The following is a 19,589-nucleotide window of genomic DNA, read 5'->3' on the forward strand; positions in this document are numbered from 1 at the left end:
AAGTTGCATAATTTTCGCTAAATACATTTCCAGAGCTTTCACTAAGATCCGTTGTACATTCTTCATGTATTGTAGCAATCCAATTAAATTAGATAAAGCATTCTCTCAAATGACGATCGTAAATTTTGCTGCGTTTCTTTAGCAGTTGTTGCTCCACATAGTTTTTTATGTGGATAAGGTTTCCAGTACATTCTTTGGATCATTATCAGTACCAGCGATTGTTTCTCGCAATCTCTCATGTTGTAGGTAAATTTCAATGTCAGATTTTCAGTCATTGTAGTTCACTATAGCAGTCAACATATCAAAATTAACCAGTGAATGTTCATCCAAAGCAATCTTAGACAGAATCAGATAGTTCAATAAATAAATTTTCAATTCTTTTGATGTGGATACTTCATTAATCTCTTCTAATAAATTATTGCTGGTGCTCATAAATTATTGGAATGTTGACTCCATTCAACCCTTTCAACAGAGTATAAAGTTGATTTAGTGGTGAGTTATATTCAAATACACTATATTGTCAAGAACACAGATAATGAAACTGTTATTTTTTCTGTGATAATTACAAAAGAAACCAAAGAAAAAAGCAGCAAATCATCCAACACAGATGTTGCCAACCATTGCAAATATATTCATTTATTTTGTAGTGTCTAGAATTTGGTTTTTTCTGTAGATTCCCTATGCAGAATAAGACAAATAACATGATAATTATTTGAAAAGTCCATGGCTGATTTTTCCTGTTCATTCTATCAAAGAATATTAACCTTTTACTGAGCATGTACCATCATTTCTGTCCATGTGCATGATCCAATTTGTCACAGCCTGACATGTGTCATGTACCATTGTTAACATTTTCAGCACCTTTCCACTCTTCACTTCAGTAAGCCATTAGTGAATTTCCATCGCCCTGCCAGTCACCATCTAGTTGTTGTGAGCTGTGCAAGACATTTCTTACCCCATGCTCCTTGGAATGCATCAGTTGATATGGAGGTAAGCTGCTTTTTTGAACAGAATTTCTCTAGGAGTATTGGTATAAATGATATAATTATTAATGAAGTACAATGCAATAAACGCTATTATTATTTTTCAATCCTTTATTTATATTTAGTCAAATTGACAACCTTGCAGGTGCTTCATTATCACTTTTGCCAATGTACCAATCCCAGTCATTATGTTTTCTGATGGCTGCATTCTGCACAGCCGAAGAAATATGGGAGAAATTTCGTAGGTGGAGAGGGATCAAGCAGATGTACATGTAGGAGGAACAGATACAGAAGATGAGGACTATGAGCAGGAAAGCAAGCATGCTTCTGACACAGAACAAGAAGGAAGTGGGTAGAGTGCTTGGAGGGCAGATTTTTTGTATGCAAAGGCAAGTCTATGAAACGGAAAAAGGAAATGCCAGCCGTAACCATCAAAACTCAGAAACATAGTATCATAACCTATTTATCTAGAAGAAAGGCGTACTTCAAAAGTGTAGTGTCTATCATTTATTCATTTTCTATTTTATTTGATGAACATATAGTGACATCAGCTGTAAATTGCACCAATGTGTACAAAGAGTTGGTAAAAAAATAAGTATTCCAGAGAGTGGGATGCCAAACATATGACAAGAGAAGAACTACTATTGCTTTTGAGGTTACTCTTTTTGGTTGGGCTTCACAAAGTCTCTCATGTGGATAATGAGGATTTATTGGAAGATATAGAAGTCTTTAGTGTCACAATGTCATGAAGATGATTTTTGTTTTCACTTAGGGTTATCAGATTTGATGACATTCACACCTGTGAAAGTAGGAGTAAACATGATAAATTAGCACCTGTGAGGGACTTTAGCAGTGGTCTAAATTATAATTGTAAAAATGAATTCAGCCCAAGTGAATATTGTAAATAAACAAACAGCTTATACCTTTCAGGAGCAAATGTCCATTTAGGCAATATTTGCCACAAAAACCCAAAAGGTACAGAATAAGAGTTTTCACATTAGTAGATGCCAGAATGAATTATTTAGCCAACTTTGAAATATGTGTAGGCGCACACAACCAGAGGGACCGTTTCGTCAGGACAACGCTGTATTATCGATTTTGAACAGGTTGATTGAACCTGTTGTAGGTATCAATGGGACTATAACTTGTGACAACTGATATTCGAGTTACCAACTCGATCAGATATTCCTTAGGAAAAAGTTAACAGTTGTGGGTACCATACGAGAAAATAAGCGTGAAATTCCGCCATAATTTCAGCCTACTAAGCATAAAACACTGAATAGCAGTGTTTTTGGATTCACTAAAGATGCGACTTTGGTATCGTACGTTATTGCCGAAAATAAGGTGGTAATATTATTATCAACAATGCATCATGATGTTGCCATTGACATATGAACTGGTGTGAAAGTGAAGCCCAAAATAATCACCTTTTGTAACCATTCCAAAAGTGGGGTTTATACATGCGATCAGTTGCGTGCAAATTTTAGTGTTGGTAGCAAGCAAGACGGTGGCCACTAGCCATATTTTTCCGTTTTCTAAATGTAGTAGGTATGAATACGCATTTGCTGTATAACATTGGCCCAAAAATTGATAACCTACTATAACGGAATTCCAAAGGAAATTGATACTCGTTAGTTGAAAAGCACACGAGAATGTGTCTGTGCATACAGTTGATAATGTCCGCCCCCGGTAGCTGAGTGGTCAGCGCGCAGACTGTCAATCCTAAGAGCCCAGGTTCGATTCCTGGCTGGGTTGGAGGTTTTCTCCGCTCAGGGACTGGGTATTGTGTTCTCCTAATCATCATCATTTCATCCCCATCGACGCGCAAGTCACCGAAGTGGCGTCAAATCGAAAGACTTGCACCAGGCGAGCGGTCTACACGACGGGAGCCCCTCGTCACACGCCATTATTATTATTACAGTAGATAATATTCCCAAGCACTTAAGAAAAAAATACATTTGGGAGAAGGCATAAAACTGTCAGGAGTTGGTGACTGATGCTCCTGGACCTTTTAGTGGGAGGTGCAAAATGTGCCCCAGAAAAGATGACAAAAAACCTTCACAGAAATGTTCAAGATGCAAATCGTTTACTTGCAAAGCTCATGCAAACATAGTATATCGAGATTGTATTGATGATTTAGAATGAACTGTATTATCAGTTTTAATATAAATTCACTATATTACGTTTCTGTTACTGTAATTTTCAACTGCATTAAATAAAACTGTACATGTTTTATTGTTTTCGAAATAACTTATTTGTTTCCCTTTATCCTGGAAGAATATTTCAAAGCCCATACAGCGAAGTTTATCGTTACTGAAAGCACCAAAGCACATATTGTACATGAGGACATAAATGTTCCCCGATGCCCATAAGTGGACCTCCACAGCATGCACCTATCTAAGGTTTAAAAGGGGAGAGATCTGACACTTTTCATTCATTCATTCACACATCATGTTCTATACCATGAAGGAGCTTTCAGGGCTGTGACATATGTCGTATTACACATTAACAGACAGAAGCAACCACTGCTGGCTTTTTAAGTATAGTAACAACAAAGAATGACTAGGCTAATCAGCACAAAATAGTTATGATAATACTTTATATGTGTGCATTAGGAGTCACAGAGCCTCCTCCTGTCTAATCAACTACTGTTTTCATTCAATATTTTAAACGAAGCGTTTATGTAACTTTAAACAGACCACTGTCAGGTGTCACAGCAGTGGACTGGGGTCAGGGGAAACAACTGTAGCAGTGTTTCACTGACATTAACTGTAAAAACATACTATGCAGTTACAACCATGTGTTTATTCAACAATATCTAGATACTATCGTTACCTTTCTGTGAAGTACATATGTCTCATACTGTATTAATAGAGCATTGTGAGCCGAGCTGAAGCAATGCCCATGTAAAAGAAAGAGAGTTGTGTACACAGTTCTGATGGTCATGTACTGTGTGCACATTTTTCTGCTACAACTGAAGCTAGCTTCAGGCAGCGAGGGATGCGCGCACACTGCTATTGGCTAGGGGTGGTTTGCACGTTTTTCAGCCACAAGCTTCAGACAGGCTTATAATACAGACTAATGGAGAGGAACAGTACTAGTACAGTATTTCTTTGCTCAGTCTGTGGTTCTGCCGAATCTGTATGACTGTTCATCAAAGTACCAGTGTGCCAGTTAGTATCTAGTAATATGATATAGGACTTTGTTTACACGTATTATAAAATAGCCTTTGTTTAAGCCACTTATCATGCATTCTTTCTCAAAATAGGTGAAGATATTTAAAAATGTTTGACAAACATCAGGACTACCGAACTTGGCTCAAAAGACCAATAAATTCACTAGACATTTCAATTGTATTGTGTCTGGTTAGCCAGTTGCATTGACGTAAATGTGGTGTTTTGCTTTTTATTGTCCAATGTTTGGAAACACCAGGAATACTAATTGGACCAAAACTGTGTTCATGCATTTGGGAAAGGTGAACATGGACTTGCTGTTAACCATCTATGGTCGTCTATAGCTATACCTGCTTTCAACGAAAATACAATAGAATCTGTGTTTGATGGCCAGCTTAAAGGTAAAATATCTCTATTTAATCAAAAGGTAAGATGGAACAAGGACTTCCTTAAAAGCCTTATTAATGCAGTGTGTGTTCTGGGAAAACAAGAGTTGGTCTTTCAATGACATGATGAGACAGCAAATTCAGTTAATTGGTCAAATTATATGGTATTGTTGAAGTACACTGCTTAGTGTTATCCTCTTTTAGCGGAGTACATAGAAACATAGTATATCGAGATTGTATCGATGATTTAGAATGAACTGTATTATCAGTTTTAATATAAATTCACTATATTACGTTTGTGTTACTGTTATTTTCAACTGCATTAAATAAAACAATTTATTATTGTTTTTTTCTAAATAACTTATTTGTTTCCCTTATCCTGGAAGAATATTTCAAAGACCATACCGCGATGTTTATCATTACTGAAACCACCAAAGCACATATTGTACATGAGGACATAAATGTTCCCCAATGCCCATAAGTGGACCTCCACAGCATGCACCTATCTAAGGTTTAAAAGGGGAGAGAGTCTGACACTTTTCATTCATTCATTCACACATGTTCCATACCATGAAGGAGCTTTCAGGGCTGTGACATATGTCGTATTACACATTAACAGACAGAAGGAACCACTGCTGGCTTTTTAAGTAAAGTATAGTAACAACAAAGAATGACTAGGCTAATAAGCACGAATTAGTTATGATAATACTTTATATGCGTGTATTAGGAGCCACAGAGCCTCCTCCTGTCTAATCAGCTACTGTTTTCATTCAATATTTTAAACAAAGCGTTTATGTAACTTTAAACAGACCACTGTCAGGTGTCACAGCAGTGGACTGGGGTCAGGGGAAACAACTGTAGCAGTGCTTCACTAACATTAACTGTAAAAACATACTTTAACACTAGAACACCAGAACTCTTTCATTTGTTACTGCTTTGCATTATTGCCTAGAGAGCTGAATTTCTGTGACTTTTTAAGAAATAAGATAATTAGCAACTACACTTAATTTGACATTTAATGGGGAAACCTTAAAAGAGAAATATGAAGATTGACCTAGCACCATGGACGGGTCAGCTGTGATCCCTCTGCTGCAGGCGCTATAACAATCACATTTTTCGTGTAGCTTCATGCTTATTGTTATATTGTGTTTGGTCAACAATCGCAAAACACCCTTATATCTCTCTGGCTGATGATGTTGCAATTTTCCAGGAGGAGAGACGGAGAGCAGGTTGAAACATGTCTGACCATGCAGGTGTTGCACATCCAGTGCTTTGTTTAATCAAATATGGGTTTAGTATTGCATTCTGACTATGTAAAACTATAAATAGTGCTTGCAACATACAAATTTAGTATGGCCAAACTTCTATGAACAGAAGAGAACATTATAAATGCGCTAAGTGAGATTTTGGATTCTGAATGTGAGGGCGAGCCGCTGGAGTTGCATCCGAGGAAGAATTACCATCACCTTTAGTTCCAGATTCTTCATCAAAAGATGATGTTACTCTTCAGGATGTTCTACTGAATACCGATGAGGAAGCTATGCATTTTGTTTTTATAATAATTATTGTTTACATACATGCTGCAGAGACACCAATTTCAATTGCAACAATTATGTTTATACGAGGGCTATCCACAAAGTACATTACGTTTTGTAATTAAAAATAAATAAAGTATTGGAATTTTTTTATTATATACAGATGAAAGTCACCCTTCAATACTACTTTTCTACATAGTTGCCATTTAAATTAAGGCACTTATCGTAGCGATGGACGAGCTTGGAAATTCCTTCGTCGTAAAATTCGGTCGCCTGCGCCTTCAACCACGTGGTTACCTCTTCTTGAAGCTGTGCGTCGTCATCAAAACGCTGCATAGCCAATCACATCTTCATTGCTGGCAATAAGTGGAAGTCGCTCGGTGCCAGGTCGGGACTGTACGGCGGATGAGGAAACAACTCCCAGTTAAAAGATTCGAGAACTTAACGAGTGGCATTTGCCGTGTGGGCCTGGACGTTTCGTGAATCAGCAAGATCTTTGAGCCCAACTTTCTCCTGCGCTTGTTTTGTATCGCCCTTCTGAGGTTGTGCAGAGTTTGGCAATACCTTTGAGAGTTTATTGTAGTGCCTCTTTCCAGGAAATCCACAAAGTGCAAGTCGCTCGGTGTCAGGTCGGGACTGTACGGCGGATGAGGAAACAACTCTCACTTAAAAGATTCGAGAACTTAACGAGTAGCATGTGCCGTGTGGGCCCGGACGTTTCGTGAATCAGCAAGATCTTTGAGCCCAACTTTCTCCTGCGCTTGTTTTGTATCGCGCTTCTGAGGTTGTGCAGAGTTTGGCAATACCTTTGAGAGTTTATTGTAGTGCCTCTTTCCAGGAAATCCACAAAAATCGTGTTTCTACCGGGTTACTGATTAACCACGTGGTTGAAGGCGCAGGCGGCCGAATTTTACGACGAAGGAATTTCCAAGCTCGTCGATCGCTACAATAAGTGCCTTAATTTAAATGGCAACTATGTAGAAAAGTAGTATTTAAGTGTGGCTTTCATTTGTATATAATAAAAAAATTTCCAATGCTTTATTTATTTTTAATTCCAAAACGTAATGTACTTTGTAGATAGCCCTCGTACATTGTTGCTTTCTTGAGTTTTTACAAGTCTTACAGTACACTTATAAACCAATATATGTCATAATACTAATTAATACGATTACAGGAACAGCTGCCAAAAAGGGTAGGTCAACTCATGGCCCTGGGTGTCATGGACTACGAAATGACCAAGGTTGTGGACTATTTCAGTTTCCTTCAGGTAGAGATAGCGTAGCACGAAATGGAACGACCTGGGAAGTGAGAGTTATAGGTAACTATTCAGCTGGTAGACATGGATAACAAAATGTTTTCTAAGACCATGCAGGACCATCTCTGCGTGAAAAACGAAACGTGAATGAGATTTGCTACAGTGCTTGGCATCTTATGATAATGGACAAAATTTTGAAACAAGCTGTAAAATGCACTGGGACTGAGGTATGTCGAGTACTGGGTTCAGATGATTGGACTATGAACGTTGAAGGACTGGAAGCTTGTGTATCTATGTTGTACGTCTGTGGTGCTGTAGGAGCAAAGAGCTCAGAACCAGGCAGATTGTGGTCAATGAAGTGGGGAAATATTTTTGTGAAGTCAACAATGGCTCATGAGACACATTCAGAGAGATAATGCATTATCTCAGATTAGACATTAGATCCACAAGATGAGAATGACTGAAAGAAGACAAGTATGCTTTGATATCAGGAATCTGATATGAGTTCAATGCGAATGCACAGTGATGTGTCGACAGAAGTGCCGACACAGTGTTATTTTGAGGGGACTGATGGGCACGCTATCTAACGCAGACGGGCGTGAATTCTGGAACAGGATAAGTAGTGAATTCTCATAAGAAAAGTATGCAGCTCCTCAAATACTTATCTTTTATTCTTTGATGAATACAGCGTTCTTCTTGAGACATTTATACTATAATTCTCAAAGTAGGTAAGGCTAATGGCGCCTTGCTAGGTCGTAGCCATGGACTTAGCAGAAGGCTATTCTAACTGTCTCTCGGCAAATGAGAGGAAGGCTTCGTCCGTATTGTCGCTAGCAATGTCGTCGTACAACTGGGGCGAGTGCTCTTCCGTATCTCGATACCTGCCTTGTGGTGGCGCTAGGTCTGCGATCACACAGTGGTGACACGCGGGTCCTACATGTACTAATGGACCGCGGCCGATTTAAGCTACCACCTAGCAAGTGTGGTGTCTGGCGGTGACACCACACACAGTGTAGCCACATACCAGTTCCATATAAAACAATTGATGAACGGCTTTTTCCTTCAAAGTGCCTCTGGAGATTCACAGGGTTCACGGCCTCAAAACCAGACAAATACGGGCAAAAGTATTGTATGACAGTAGAAAAAGACTACAAATGTACTGTGAATGCTTTCCCTTATCTAGGAGAGGATGACAGTATGCCAAGTGATGAGGGTCTTGGCGATGTTGTTGGGAAAAATTGACGCAACCTTGTCTCAATAAAGGAAGAAATGTCATATGGAACAATTTTTTCACCTCCTTGGCTCTCTCTGAAACCTCAAAAGAAATGGTACATACATAAGGGCACATACATCGATCTTGCAAGGAAATTCCAGTCTGTATCAAGAGGGCAAAAGAAATGTTATACAGCACAGTATTGCTGAAGAAAAATGATACCACACTGACAATTTACCAGGAAACAGCAACAAGAATGTCTTGATTCTCAGCACTATGCATCCTTATGTTAAAAATGAAGATAGCTTGAAAAAGAAACCATATACAGTTACATTTTATAACGGATCTAAATGTGGTTGAGCAAATGGCTCAAAAATACCGTGTCAAAGCGCAATCAAGTCGTTGGCCTGTTCATACGTTTTACAACTTCCTGGATTTGGTTGGGATAAATGCCTGGGTATTGTACAATGCTCTATAGAAGTAAAAGTTGAAACGCAGAAACTTCATACTGCAGCTGGGGGAGGAGCTTTCTAAGATATATGCAGCTACCAGATGTGGCAAATGAAGTACAGTTTTCTATTATCCTCGGTTAGGTATATGAAGGAGAGATAAAAGAACGATTTTTGAGGTTCTGTAATATACATATTGACAAACATGCCTATGTTACTATAGGCCTTATCTGACACTTAATCAGGATTTGGAAGAAATGAAAAATTGATTGCACCAACATTTGACAGTGCAGCGATCATGGCGACAGTTCTGAATGAGGTTCAAGCATTTATCAAAGTCACACATTCTGAAACCATATTTTTTCACTTGTGTTCAAATACCAAATTTAGTTTTGTGTCAAAGCAGCAGCCAAATACTGGAGTGTAAAACTTTTTTAATTTGCTTAATGGACTGAAGCTTTTTTCAGGGTCTCCTAAATATGTTACATTGTTGAATAAGTTTTTGCAACATTGTGTTCTACACATTATTCCAACACATCAAGATCAGTGATGAATGTGTCCAGGAAAGTACCTTAACTTTGTGATTTGTATAGTGTCGTGCTAGAACATCCTCCAGAAGTTCATTCAGATATTTTAGCAACATTTAATGGCTCTTTGGCACTTTTAGAAGATTTGAAATTTGGTTTTCTCTTGACCATATTTGACAAAATATTTACTTTCCATGATACGTTATACAACACCGTATAGGAACAAGGAAACGATATTTTGTAGTATGAGAGAAAAAAAGTGATAAACTTGCCTTTATCTGATGGCTGTGATCAAGTTTTCCAAGAATCTATGTCTCAAGTCGGTTAAATATCAACTGTAAATGTATCTGTTGTAAAGTGTGTGATAACTTGATGGCCACTTGGATTGAAGATTTGAATATTATTCTAAACTAAAATTTTTTGTCACATAATGAAACTGGATAATAATCTAAACAGTTCCTTGAAAGCAGCTTCCGAAGTCCATTAAATGGATACTGAAAGTTCTTTGATACCATTTGACTGAAAAATGAGGTGACTAATGTACAGTGTTGAAGAATTTAGACATAAACTATAAGTGAACTTGCAGAACTACAGAGCGTCAATTCAGTGCTTGGTAAAAATTTTCACCAGTTTAATATGTTAATAACATTACTGCATACAGTTCCTGTGAATAAATCTTCAGGAGAAAAATTGTTTTCAGTAGCAAAGAAATTCAAAAGCTACTCTCAAAATTCTACTGGCAAAGAGAGACTGTCTCATCTTGGAATTATTTCAAATAAAGCTCACCTACTGGAAGAATTCAGAAAGAAGGAACATTTCTTTTAAGAGGTTCTTAAGAAATTTGCTTCCCAGGAGAGAAGAATGGAATTTCAATTTTGTGATGAGATGATCTACCAAAGTCTCGAGATGTGTCCAAGTCACAGTAACCTAGCAAGACGCAGTATTCAGAAATGAGCAGGAGGAAAGCTTCAACTCAACTACACAAAATCATGTTGGGACACAAAAACAAACTTTTCATAGCTCAGGATTAGCCAAATGGTATGCTGTACTAATTTAGACCTGTGGCAGATTTTGATTGGCAGTCACAGGACACAAACTTACAATGTAAAATAAAAGAAAAACCCACTGAGTATGTCACATCTGTGGTGAAATAAGAATGGGTGTGAAAACAAATTAGTGTACTTGCAAAAAGGAGAACTCATCCTTAATTCATTATTGTCAAAGGTGGTTTTCAGGCCAGAAAATGGTTACTTCTTATACAAGTTTGCTTGAAGTAACACAGATTGATATTAGCTCTAACTATTTCATTGTCAGTTATTTTAACTTTAACTGTCACTAGCTGTGATTTCAATCTTTAATATTGTTTTTTTAATGTAGAATGTTACCCATTGTGTGTGTTATCAAGCTGAGTCTGTACCTTGATTTACTACTGTTTTCTTAAAATTATAACATTAAAATTACGAATTCAGTAATTAATTAATAATATAGTTTGAATTAATGTATAATAACATAATTAATAGTATAATAATATAATTTGAATATTCAGTGCTGCAGCTATCTGAATGGTCACCACACATCACTGATATACAGGAAATACAGTACCTTTCTCAGACCAAAATTAGAGTTACGCAAAATATACGTTCCTGAGTCAGAGTATTGTGGCAAATTTAACAAATTGAAAAATTTCAATTTCCAGTCTTATGTCTACTGGCAATCCGTTTTTGTACTAGATGTGAAACTTATTCTGAAACCTAGAGGGGACTGTGTAGTCCGAATGGAAATTATTTCTACTTCTTTTATTGTGGTTGTGAATTGTTGAGTTCATCCTGAAAACACTCTTATTACTGACCACAAATATCGTTAGGAAGTATAGCCTATGTATTGGGATGTATATATAAGTATTTCTGTATTCCTGTGGTGGTTTCTGGCAGATGATTGGTTATCAACTTTACACAACATTCCTGAGGAAAAGTCTGGCTGAAAAAATGCATTCTTCATCTTAGCTGTAACGTACACACAGTGAGAGGAATTTCTGTTGCCAAGCAAGCAGAACTGAGATCTTCAGTTAAGTGATCCATAATGCAGTGCAACCACAGTTCACTATCGACATGAGTGTCTACGATCTTCACACATGTAGCCCATCCAATGTACATCCATTCATATTTATTTCTGGCACTGTAAGACATTTTTTTTTAATTGCCTAATATGGTTTTTTGTAGCATTAAGAGTTTGATTGTGAACCGCTTGTTAGTCTGTTCTATTGTTCTCCAGGCTGTGGTGGCCAAATTAATATGTTTATCCCCAACAAACTATACAGTTTTTGAAGAGCGCTTCAGTGTCATTTTATAAGCACGAGAGGAGTGGGCTAAACACAGAATCTTGTGGTGCACCATATTTAACGTTCCTCCTGTCTCAATTTAATCTTATTTCTGTAGTTTCATTTCCTGAGGTGACCCTCTGTTTTCTGTTGTTAAGATATGACTTTCCCAGGCAAGAATAAGACGTTTAATGCCATACTATTTTAGTTTTCCTAGGAGAACTTTATGAAACACAATGGCCATGACAAGATCACAGAAAACTTTAAGAGGCTAATTTTTTATTGTTTTGTTTCACTAGAAATGATTTCGTGAGTACATATAAGGTATTGCGTTCTCGGCAGAGTAGTCTATACGCAAACAAAACAGCTGTTGTTTAATAGTTGTCCTCAGAAAGATGTTTCAGTCCGTTATTCTTATGTAATCTAGTTTTTCAAATTTGTCTATGATTAGATGTCAGTTGCTTTTTTCAGTTTGTGGATATTTGCGTCACTACAGTGTATACATCAGTGTTGCAGACAATATCCATTAAATCGTCGATTGTTCACAAAGATAACTCAAATGTACGGCAACTAGCTCATCTAGTTCACGAAAAATTTGCTTTCAAGGTGCAGCTCAAATTCCAGCTGACGTCCCTGACGAGGTATTAGTCCCATCCACGATCTAGTTTCACGTTTAGAAACCACGTCGTTGACGTGCGTTGCACCAGAATAATTCTTTTTCTCAATTTTTTATGTGTCTAGTTTGTCCTCCTATCCTTTATCTTGTTTAAATATTTATTATTTTTTATAAAATATAGTCCTCATTTGCTCAGTTTTTGCTTGTACTCAGTTGTTGTGGTTTATAAGTGGATTTCTCTAGATAACTAATTATATGAAAAACTATCGCCGAGTAATGTGGGAACTTTTTTCAAACTGTTGTAGACCTAAACTAAAGTAGATTTATTCACTTGTAGTTGACAATCTTTATGGTACTCAAAATTTAATCACATGTTATTCATTAAACTTGACAATTAACGCGCGTTGAACTGGAACAGTAAGTAGAGTATCTTATATTAGCAGGCTGTATTAGTGATTTCTTTAACTCCCTGTTAACTTTCATGTTTACGTAGCCCATAAATTTGTACGTGTTCTTAGGTCTCTGTCTTTCTTTCTTCATAACCAATTGCCAGTTTCGGCGGGAAGAGGAATACTTTGATTTGATTGGCGTCCGGTGTGTAGACAACGGATGCCCGCCATATTGCAAAGCGGCGTGTGCTGGAAAATGTCGGCCGAGAAAGAAAACGCGAAAACGGAGGATATGAAGGTATGTCACAGTTGCATGATAAATATGATTGTATAGGTATTGCAAACGCATAATTAATTACGCTGTAGAAATATAAGCTTACACTCTGCTTGAAGTGCTTGATGTTTAATTTCGAGCTGAAAGTTCGTTCCTGTTAATATGGCGTAGGCGGGGACGGATTGTTTATATCCAAAAACGCGGGAAGTGATTTCCTGTGTTAAGATAACCTTCTCTGCGTTGTATATGTTTCCATTGTAATGTAGGAACTCAATTTCCTCTACTGCATGTTACGAACATTTGAATTTAAGTAGCTTCAGTTTCTATGTACTGTTTAAGGTTAGAGTACGGTCTCAGGCTGTAAGTGTGTTGAGTCGTCTCCGGTTTACGCTGCTTCTGTGCAGTGAACATTCAGTAGAACTGGGCTTTTCTGTCGAAATAGAGTTGAAATTGTGTTAAATCTTTGTGTTGCGTAATAGTTTTTCCGTGCTGCGCACCCTGTCATTGTACGTATGTTTTACCAGGAATTTTGCAGGGATGTGTGTGTGTACGCCGTAACTTCTGTGCTTGTTCTAGTTACTACCATACCCCTGTTATGTTGTATGATTGGAATAGATATATCTTATCCTCAAAAATGGAGAGCCCCCTTATAGTCTTAGAATTTTTTCATTCTGTTTGCTTGAGTGATCACTGTGCTTTGCTGACTGTTCATTCTGCATCTTTATTTACAGGATGATGTGAGTGTGAAAAGTGAAGAAAAGATAGATACTAATGAAGTAAAAGTTTCAGAAGACTCGAAAGAGAAACCAGAAACTCCGAAGAAGAGAGCGGCAAAATTAAAAGATGTAAAGAAAAAAGAAGAAAGTGAAGAAGAAGAAGAAGAGGATGATGGTGAGGATGACGAGGATGTTGACGGAGAAAACGACAAGTCGGGGGATGAAAAAGGTATTAATACAGAATGTGTTAATGGAACTATTGTGCAGTGAAGTGTATTTATATTGCAGAATCCTTCGTACAGGCTCTTTCCCTGTATTATTTGGTGAAATGTAATCTGTTTTGTAGTTCCATTGCTGGATCAACCCCTAGAAATATCAGGTGCAAGAGAGAGGAAGAAGGTGGAAAGATTTACAGAAGAATTCAATGAGCCGAAAGAAACGAAGGCAATTGAAATACCTAAAGGCAAAGGAACCCCCCTGGGTGAAATACCAAGAACTGAGGCATTTCTCAAGGTTTGTGTTACTAGATTGAAACCCTTCATTAATTTATTCCTATGTGTTATCTTTTTGATAATTGGTATTTCATACTTTTACTGAGAATTTAGGCTAAAAGTACTTGCAGAATTAGAGGCAAACTTTGGGTACATTTGTGTTCTGCTCACGACTTGCCTAAATCTTGAATTAGTTAGGGTAAGGTATGATTCTTCTGCACTACCCATAAGGAAAATGGAAACATGATTGACAGTTGGGCATAAAAGGTGGAAATGTTATCAGCTGCAGCAGCGATAGCTGTTGCAGTTGTGTGTGCAATTCATTGCCCATCAACTTGGATTACTGTGTGCAATTCATTGCCCATCAACTTGGATTACTGTGTGCAATTCACTGCCCATCAACTTGGATTACTGAATTTGCTTTGCAGGATGGCAAACACTGATGACTTAACGTGCTCTTCTGCCATCAGGTTTATCAGGCTTTCTGTTGTGTGGTGTAATGAACCAGCACAGAGAAATAAGCCACACTACATATAAAAACCACAACAGTAAAGTAACGAGATAATTTGTCTGCAGCTGATTGTAACAACAATGACAACAGTGGATTGTGCAGAAAGAGCAGCAAAGCTTATTTTGTGGTTGGTTTGTTGTGGTAACTCTCCTGTTAACACCTAGCTGTCAGTCACTTCACTTTATTTCCTATGTAGTCTAGCTTAACACCATTTGTCTTTTTTCTTTTTCCAGTGAAGAGACCACCAATTAGGAATATCGATGTTTTTCTGACAATGCTTCTTACACCCAAACCTTCAGATGTCAGACATTCAGATTGGTACCAATTGTTGTATGTCAATAGATTATGAACCAAAACGCCGATCTTGTTTTTACTACTTGCTGTCGTCCAGTAGAATGTGTAAATGGGAATTAAAAGTATCACCAGAGCTATGGCGCACAGGAAAGCGTATATGTGAGTAGCTGAATCATAGATCTTGTGTGGGTGAGAAGGTAGAGCTTTCGGTCATCGTACTACTGTTCCCATGTTCTAACCCCACTGGTGACAATTCTTTTTACCTATTTAAGCAAGGGAGGACATTTTACTGACATGTAAAAGGTCTTTTCTGTCTGTAGCTATGTTCTTTTGGAAATCTGTTTTCGCTTTAACTGAACATTACGCACTTATTATTGATCTTATTAGTTTGTTCATTGTTTACTATTACTACTACTTCCGCACATATAGTGCAATTGTTTCTTTATTTTTCTGTTCTGATTGTACATTGTATGAAACTACACATATACTCCATAGGTTTACTGCTGTTAAAGAAATGAAACGAAAGCAGGCTGCCAAGAGAACATTGCTCTAAACTGCAAATGGCCCTTTTACATGTCAAACAAGTTTTCCCATATTGACACTTTCACGCGTAACACAGTAAAAAAATTTGTCATTACTGAGATTTGAACCCAGTTCCCATGGTTTGAGTATCTAATGCCCTGCCAACTTCCCCATGGAAGCAATGTGTTAGTTACTCGGAGTTATGCTTTGATGAGCTCCGTAAGTCTGGTGTTGCTTTTAATTAATGCGCCCATTCTGCTGGATGACAGCACATAGTGTGATCTGAATCGAAGTTTTGGTTGATACTCTTATCGACACACAATGTTTGATGCTGATCTGACATCCAGAGGGTTGGGTGTTAGCAATGTCATCTGCCCCAACAGATTAGGGAAGGGTGGGGAAGTAAGTCAGCCTTGCCCTTTCAAAGGAACCATCCTAGTATTTGCCTGAAGCAGTTTAGGGAGATAACGGAAAACCTAAATGAGAATGGCTGGGGGGGGGGGGGGTTTGAACCATCGTCCTCCCGAATGTGAGCGCCACCTCACTCACTGTTTTGTGGTTGATGCACTTTATACATAGGTACGCCCACTTGAAGATTAAAAGTTGTATTGTCACTAGAAGTAAAATTTTATTGTTGATAATGGCAAAAAAGAGAAGCAGAGGGTGGAACAAGATAGAAAAATGGAAGAAAGGAAAAGGGTCAGAAAAAATGAGAAAATATGTATGAAAATCATAAGACAAGGGTTATGAAGAAAGTAGCGAGTGGGTGAAAATTTTCTCACCAGGAAAGTGGCCTGTAAGATACAGGAAAAAAATTGATAAAGAATGTTGTGAAAAAGAGAGAGAATTTTAAAAACTGGATGGACAGAAAGAAGTAGACATCGGAGAAAATTTATACCACTGTGTTCGGCAAATAGAGTATTGCAGGGGATAGTGGTGAATCAGAGGGGTTTGTCGAAAAACAAACACGCAAAAAGTGAAAGAATTAAGTATAAATAAGTGGAGAGTGAGAGAGAAAATAGCTGTCAAATCTGCAAATAAATTAATGAAATCTGACTGGGAGAAGGCCCTGCAGTATAGTGAACTAGAGACAAATTGTTATCGGCAAATTTGTAAATAACAGTGGATCCATCTGTGTGAGCAAAAATCAGTACTAGAAAAGATTTAGGGCAAATTATTGGTTAATCTAGTTGGTACAAATAAGAGTGGACTAGCACATAACATAGGAAACAGATGACAGTTTGAACAAGACAGACGGCAAATAGTGATGAGGGTTCTGTAAGAACGAATGATGGCCACAAGGACTAATATATCAACGAAAATAATCAGTTCTTGAAAATATAATCTAATTGTATAGATAAAAATTGTATTTATGGATTCTTCTTTTACTGCTTGGTAGAAATTCCATTAAGGTTTAATAACAAGTACATTGTTTTTGTTCTACTGGTAAAAATATGCTCACCAAGAGGTGGCGAGAGAACCTGAACATAAGAGGTATTATGTATGCAAGTTTTCAGAGCCAGTGGCTTCTTGTGGCAGGAGGATTGAAGGGGAACGAAGAGGGGTGAAGGAAAAAGACAGGTGAGTTTCAGGAAAGTCGCCCAGAATGCTCGGTCGTGGGAGACTTTCAGGTCTCGATGAGAATGTAAGACCAATTGTTGGGGACTGCACTGGATGAGATTTGAAACCTGAGAGCTTAATCTCTCCCAGTCCAATCCCCAACAATCAGTCTTTCCTTCTGATCCCATAAGTTAGTGTGGATCTAGTGATCTGGGTGACTTCCTAACTCTACCCCTTTCCCTAAACCTTACCTGTCCTTTTCCTTCACCTCTCACCCTTCCCCTTCAACCTTCCTGCCAGAAGGAGCACCCACTGGCTTCAAAAAGCTTGCGTATGTAATGCCTTTTATGTGTGTGTCCCCCTGCTGACACTTGGTGAGTAAATTTTTTATCTATACAGTTACATTATACTTTCAAAAATGGGTTATTTTTGTTGATATAATTTTGATAATTTTGTACATGTAGGCCTAGTTACTTTATTGATGTGAAGACATGCTTGTGTACCTGCTGCGATTTTTGCTTGTTATAATTGTGGGTGAGAAAGGTAACCTGTGGAAATAAAAAATAACGTTGGCATGTATCGCACATGGTGGGGGTCCTAGTTTTAGTTTTAGTAATTTGAAAGTCGATGCCTACATATAAAGTTGAATACAGATAACCAGTTTAGCAAGGGATGAAAGTTGAAAAGTTGTAATACGCAATACAAAACAAATGTAAACAGATAGTTAGGCATTAATCCATTAAAGAAGTTTAGACATTAAGTGTGTAAGCAACAAAAAATTAAGAAAGGGTTTGAAATTATGATTTTGTTGGAAGTTGCTGAGTACTCACATTGTCAGACAATGAATTGTAGTTTTGGTACTTAAAATGTTTTGATAATACTTAATAATTAAACAAAATTATTTCCTTGTTGTAGGTCAGTCATTAATATTCTGAGAATTAAAATGTAATCATCCACTATAAAAGAAAGTGTCTTAAAATGCAAACATTTAATTCCAAAAAAATGAATAATGCGTTCTTTTGCTTAGTCTGTGAATTACAACAACAGCTTTCCAATTCAGTGATATGTTTTTGTCAAACAGAAATTCAAGGCTGATGCTCTAAAGCCGCTTCACAGAGTACTGTTCAACAGAGTTGGGAAGGTCACTCTTGTGAGAAACAACATACGGAAATTCTGTGGGTTTGACTTTGACAAAGGGTCAGATCAGTATGAAAAGAAGAAACATATACTGAGCAAGTAAGTTAGCTTGTATTAGAAAGCTGTCTTTGCAAAAGTAATATAAAAAAATCTTATTCTTGTTTGTTTGTGCTGATGTTTTCAGAAATATGCATACTTCTTTCTCAAACCCACATTTATTGTTTTTCAGGATGGAAGTGAGTGTCTTGAAAACAATTTGTTGTATTTTAGATGTTGAGAAAAAAGGAAAACGTGATGAGCTTGTAGAGAGAATTTTAACATTTTTGTTAGAACCCAAAAGCTCTGGAGCGCCTGTTCCTGACAGTAGACCAAAGCGCTCTACAGCCCAAAAGGCCAATAACAAGGGATATTCAGAGTAAGTTACTGCTTGAATCTTGACAACAGATCAAAGCTTTTCAAAATGATATAAAACAGTATATAATAACTTCTCAATATTTCATTAACTGAAAGTTGTTGCAAACATACTGTTGTTGAAATACGGCAGATAAAAATTGATTATGTATCTTGATTTACGAAGTCTTCTACCACTGATGGCAGTGAAACATTTTTTATATTGGTATATCTGCAATAACACGAATCAAGTGTCACCATGATCTACAAGAGAGTTTTGTTTTTGTGGATTTTTAAAATCGTTGTTACAGGTATTCCATTCAAATTGCTAGACCAATAACTTTGCCAGGGTATTTGCAGATAAAATTCAAACAGTTACTAACGAAACAAGTCGGCACCACTGTGAACTGGTCACTGACGAGTACTCCTTTTATACATTTATTTTCTAACTGAGGTTCAGAGCCCAAAGTATGAGAGCATATCAGAAAGTCTTTGCCCCTGTTTGTTATTAGCTAGTATAAGGTACATACAGACAATGACATACACATCCTATTCTTTGTACTTTACACTATTTTTCCACACAGTCCCCACGCCAGTGATGTCGTAAGCACTTTGTGGAATTGGAGATATTGTTGGCAGTTGGTAAGTTTGATGTGGACAGAGGTACTGATGTTGCCATGAGGTGATAGACATAGAGGAAGGTAGTTTCTTGGGCTGAGAACCAGGTGAAGAAATAGGGCAGAAGGCATTTCAGGTTGTGGAAGAATGTGGATGGAGTCTTATCTTGTCATCAATCTATTTGAGCCACGTGAGAGGGTTTCGGGGACCTGAATGGTTAGAAAGGATTCCTC

At 37.5% G+C, this 19,589-nt stretch overlaps 1 protein-coding gene across 1 annotated transcript in view; it reads left to right on the forward strand.

Annotated features, from left to right (window-relative positions):
- The first annotated feature begins 12,989 nt into the window (after nt 1–12,989).
- LOC126416123 (protein DEK-like) overlaps nt 12,990–19,589 on the forward strand; it is a 41,619-nt gene continuing 35,019 nt past the window's right edge. The window contains exons 1-5 of the mRNA XM_050083648.1: nt 12,990–13,141; nt 13,849–14,062; nt 14,180–14,346; nt 18,293–18,447; nt 18,578–18,763. Of these exons, the coding sequence (XP_049939605.1) occupies nt 13,064–13,141; nt 13,849–14,062; nt 14,180–14,346; nt 18,293–18,447; nt 18,578–18,763 (800 nt within the window). The 5' untranslated portion in view covers nt 12,990–13,063. The remainder of the gene's footprint in view (nt 13,142–13,848; nt 14,063–14,179; nt 14,347–18,292; nt 18,448–18,577; nt 18,764–19,589) is intronic.

This window comes from Schistocerca serialis, chromosome 8 (assembly GCF_023864345.2).
Source record: "Schistocerca serialis cubense isolate TAMUIC-IGC-003099 chromosome 8, iqSchSeri2.2, whole genome shotgun sequence".
Taxonomy (NCBI): Eukaryota; Metazoa; Arthropoda; class Insecta; order Orthoptera; family Acrididae; genus Schistocerca; species Schistocerca serialis.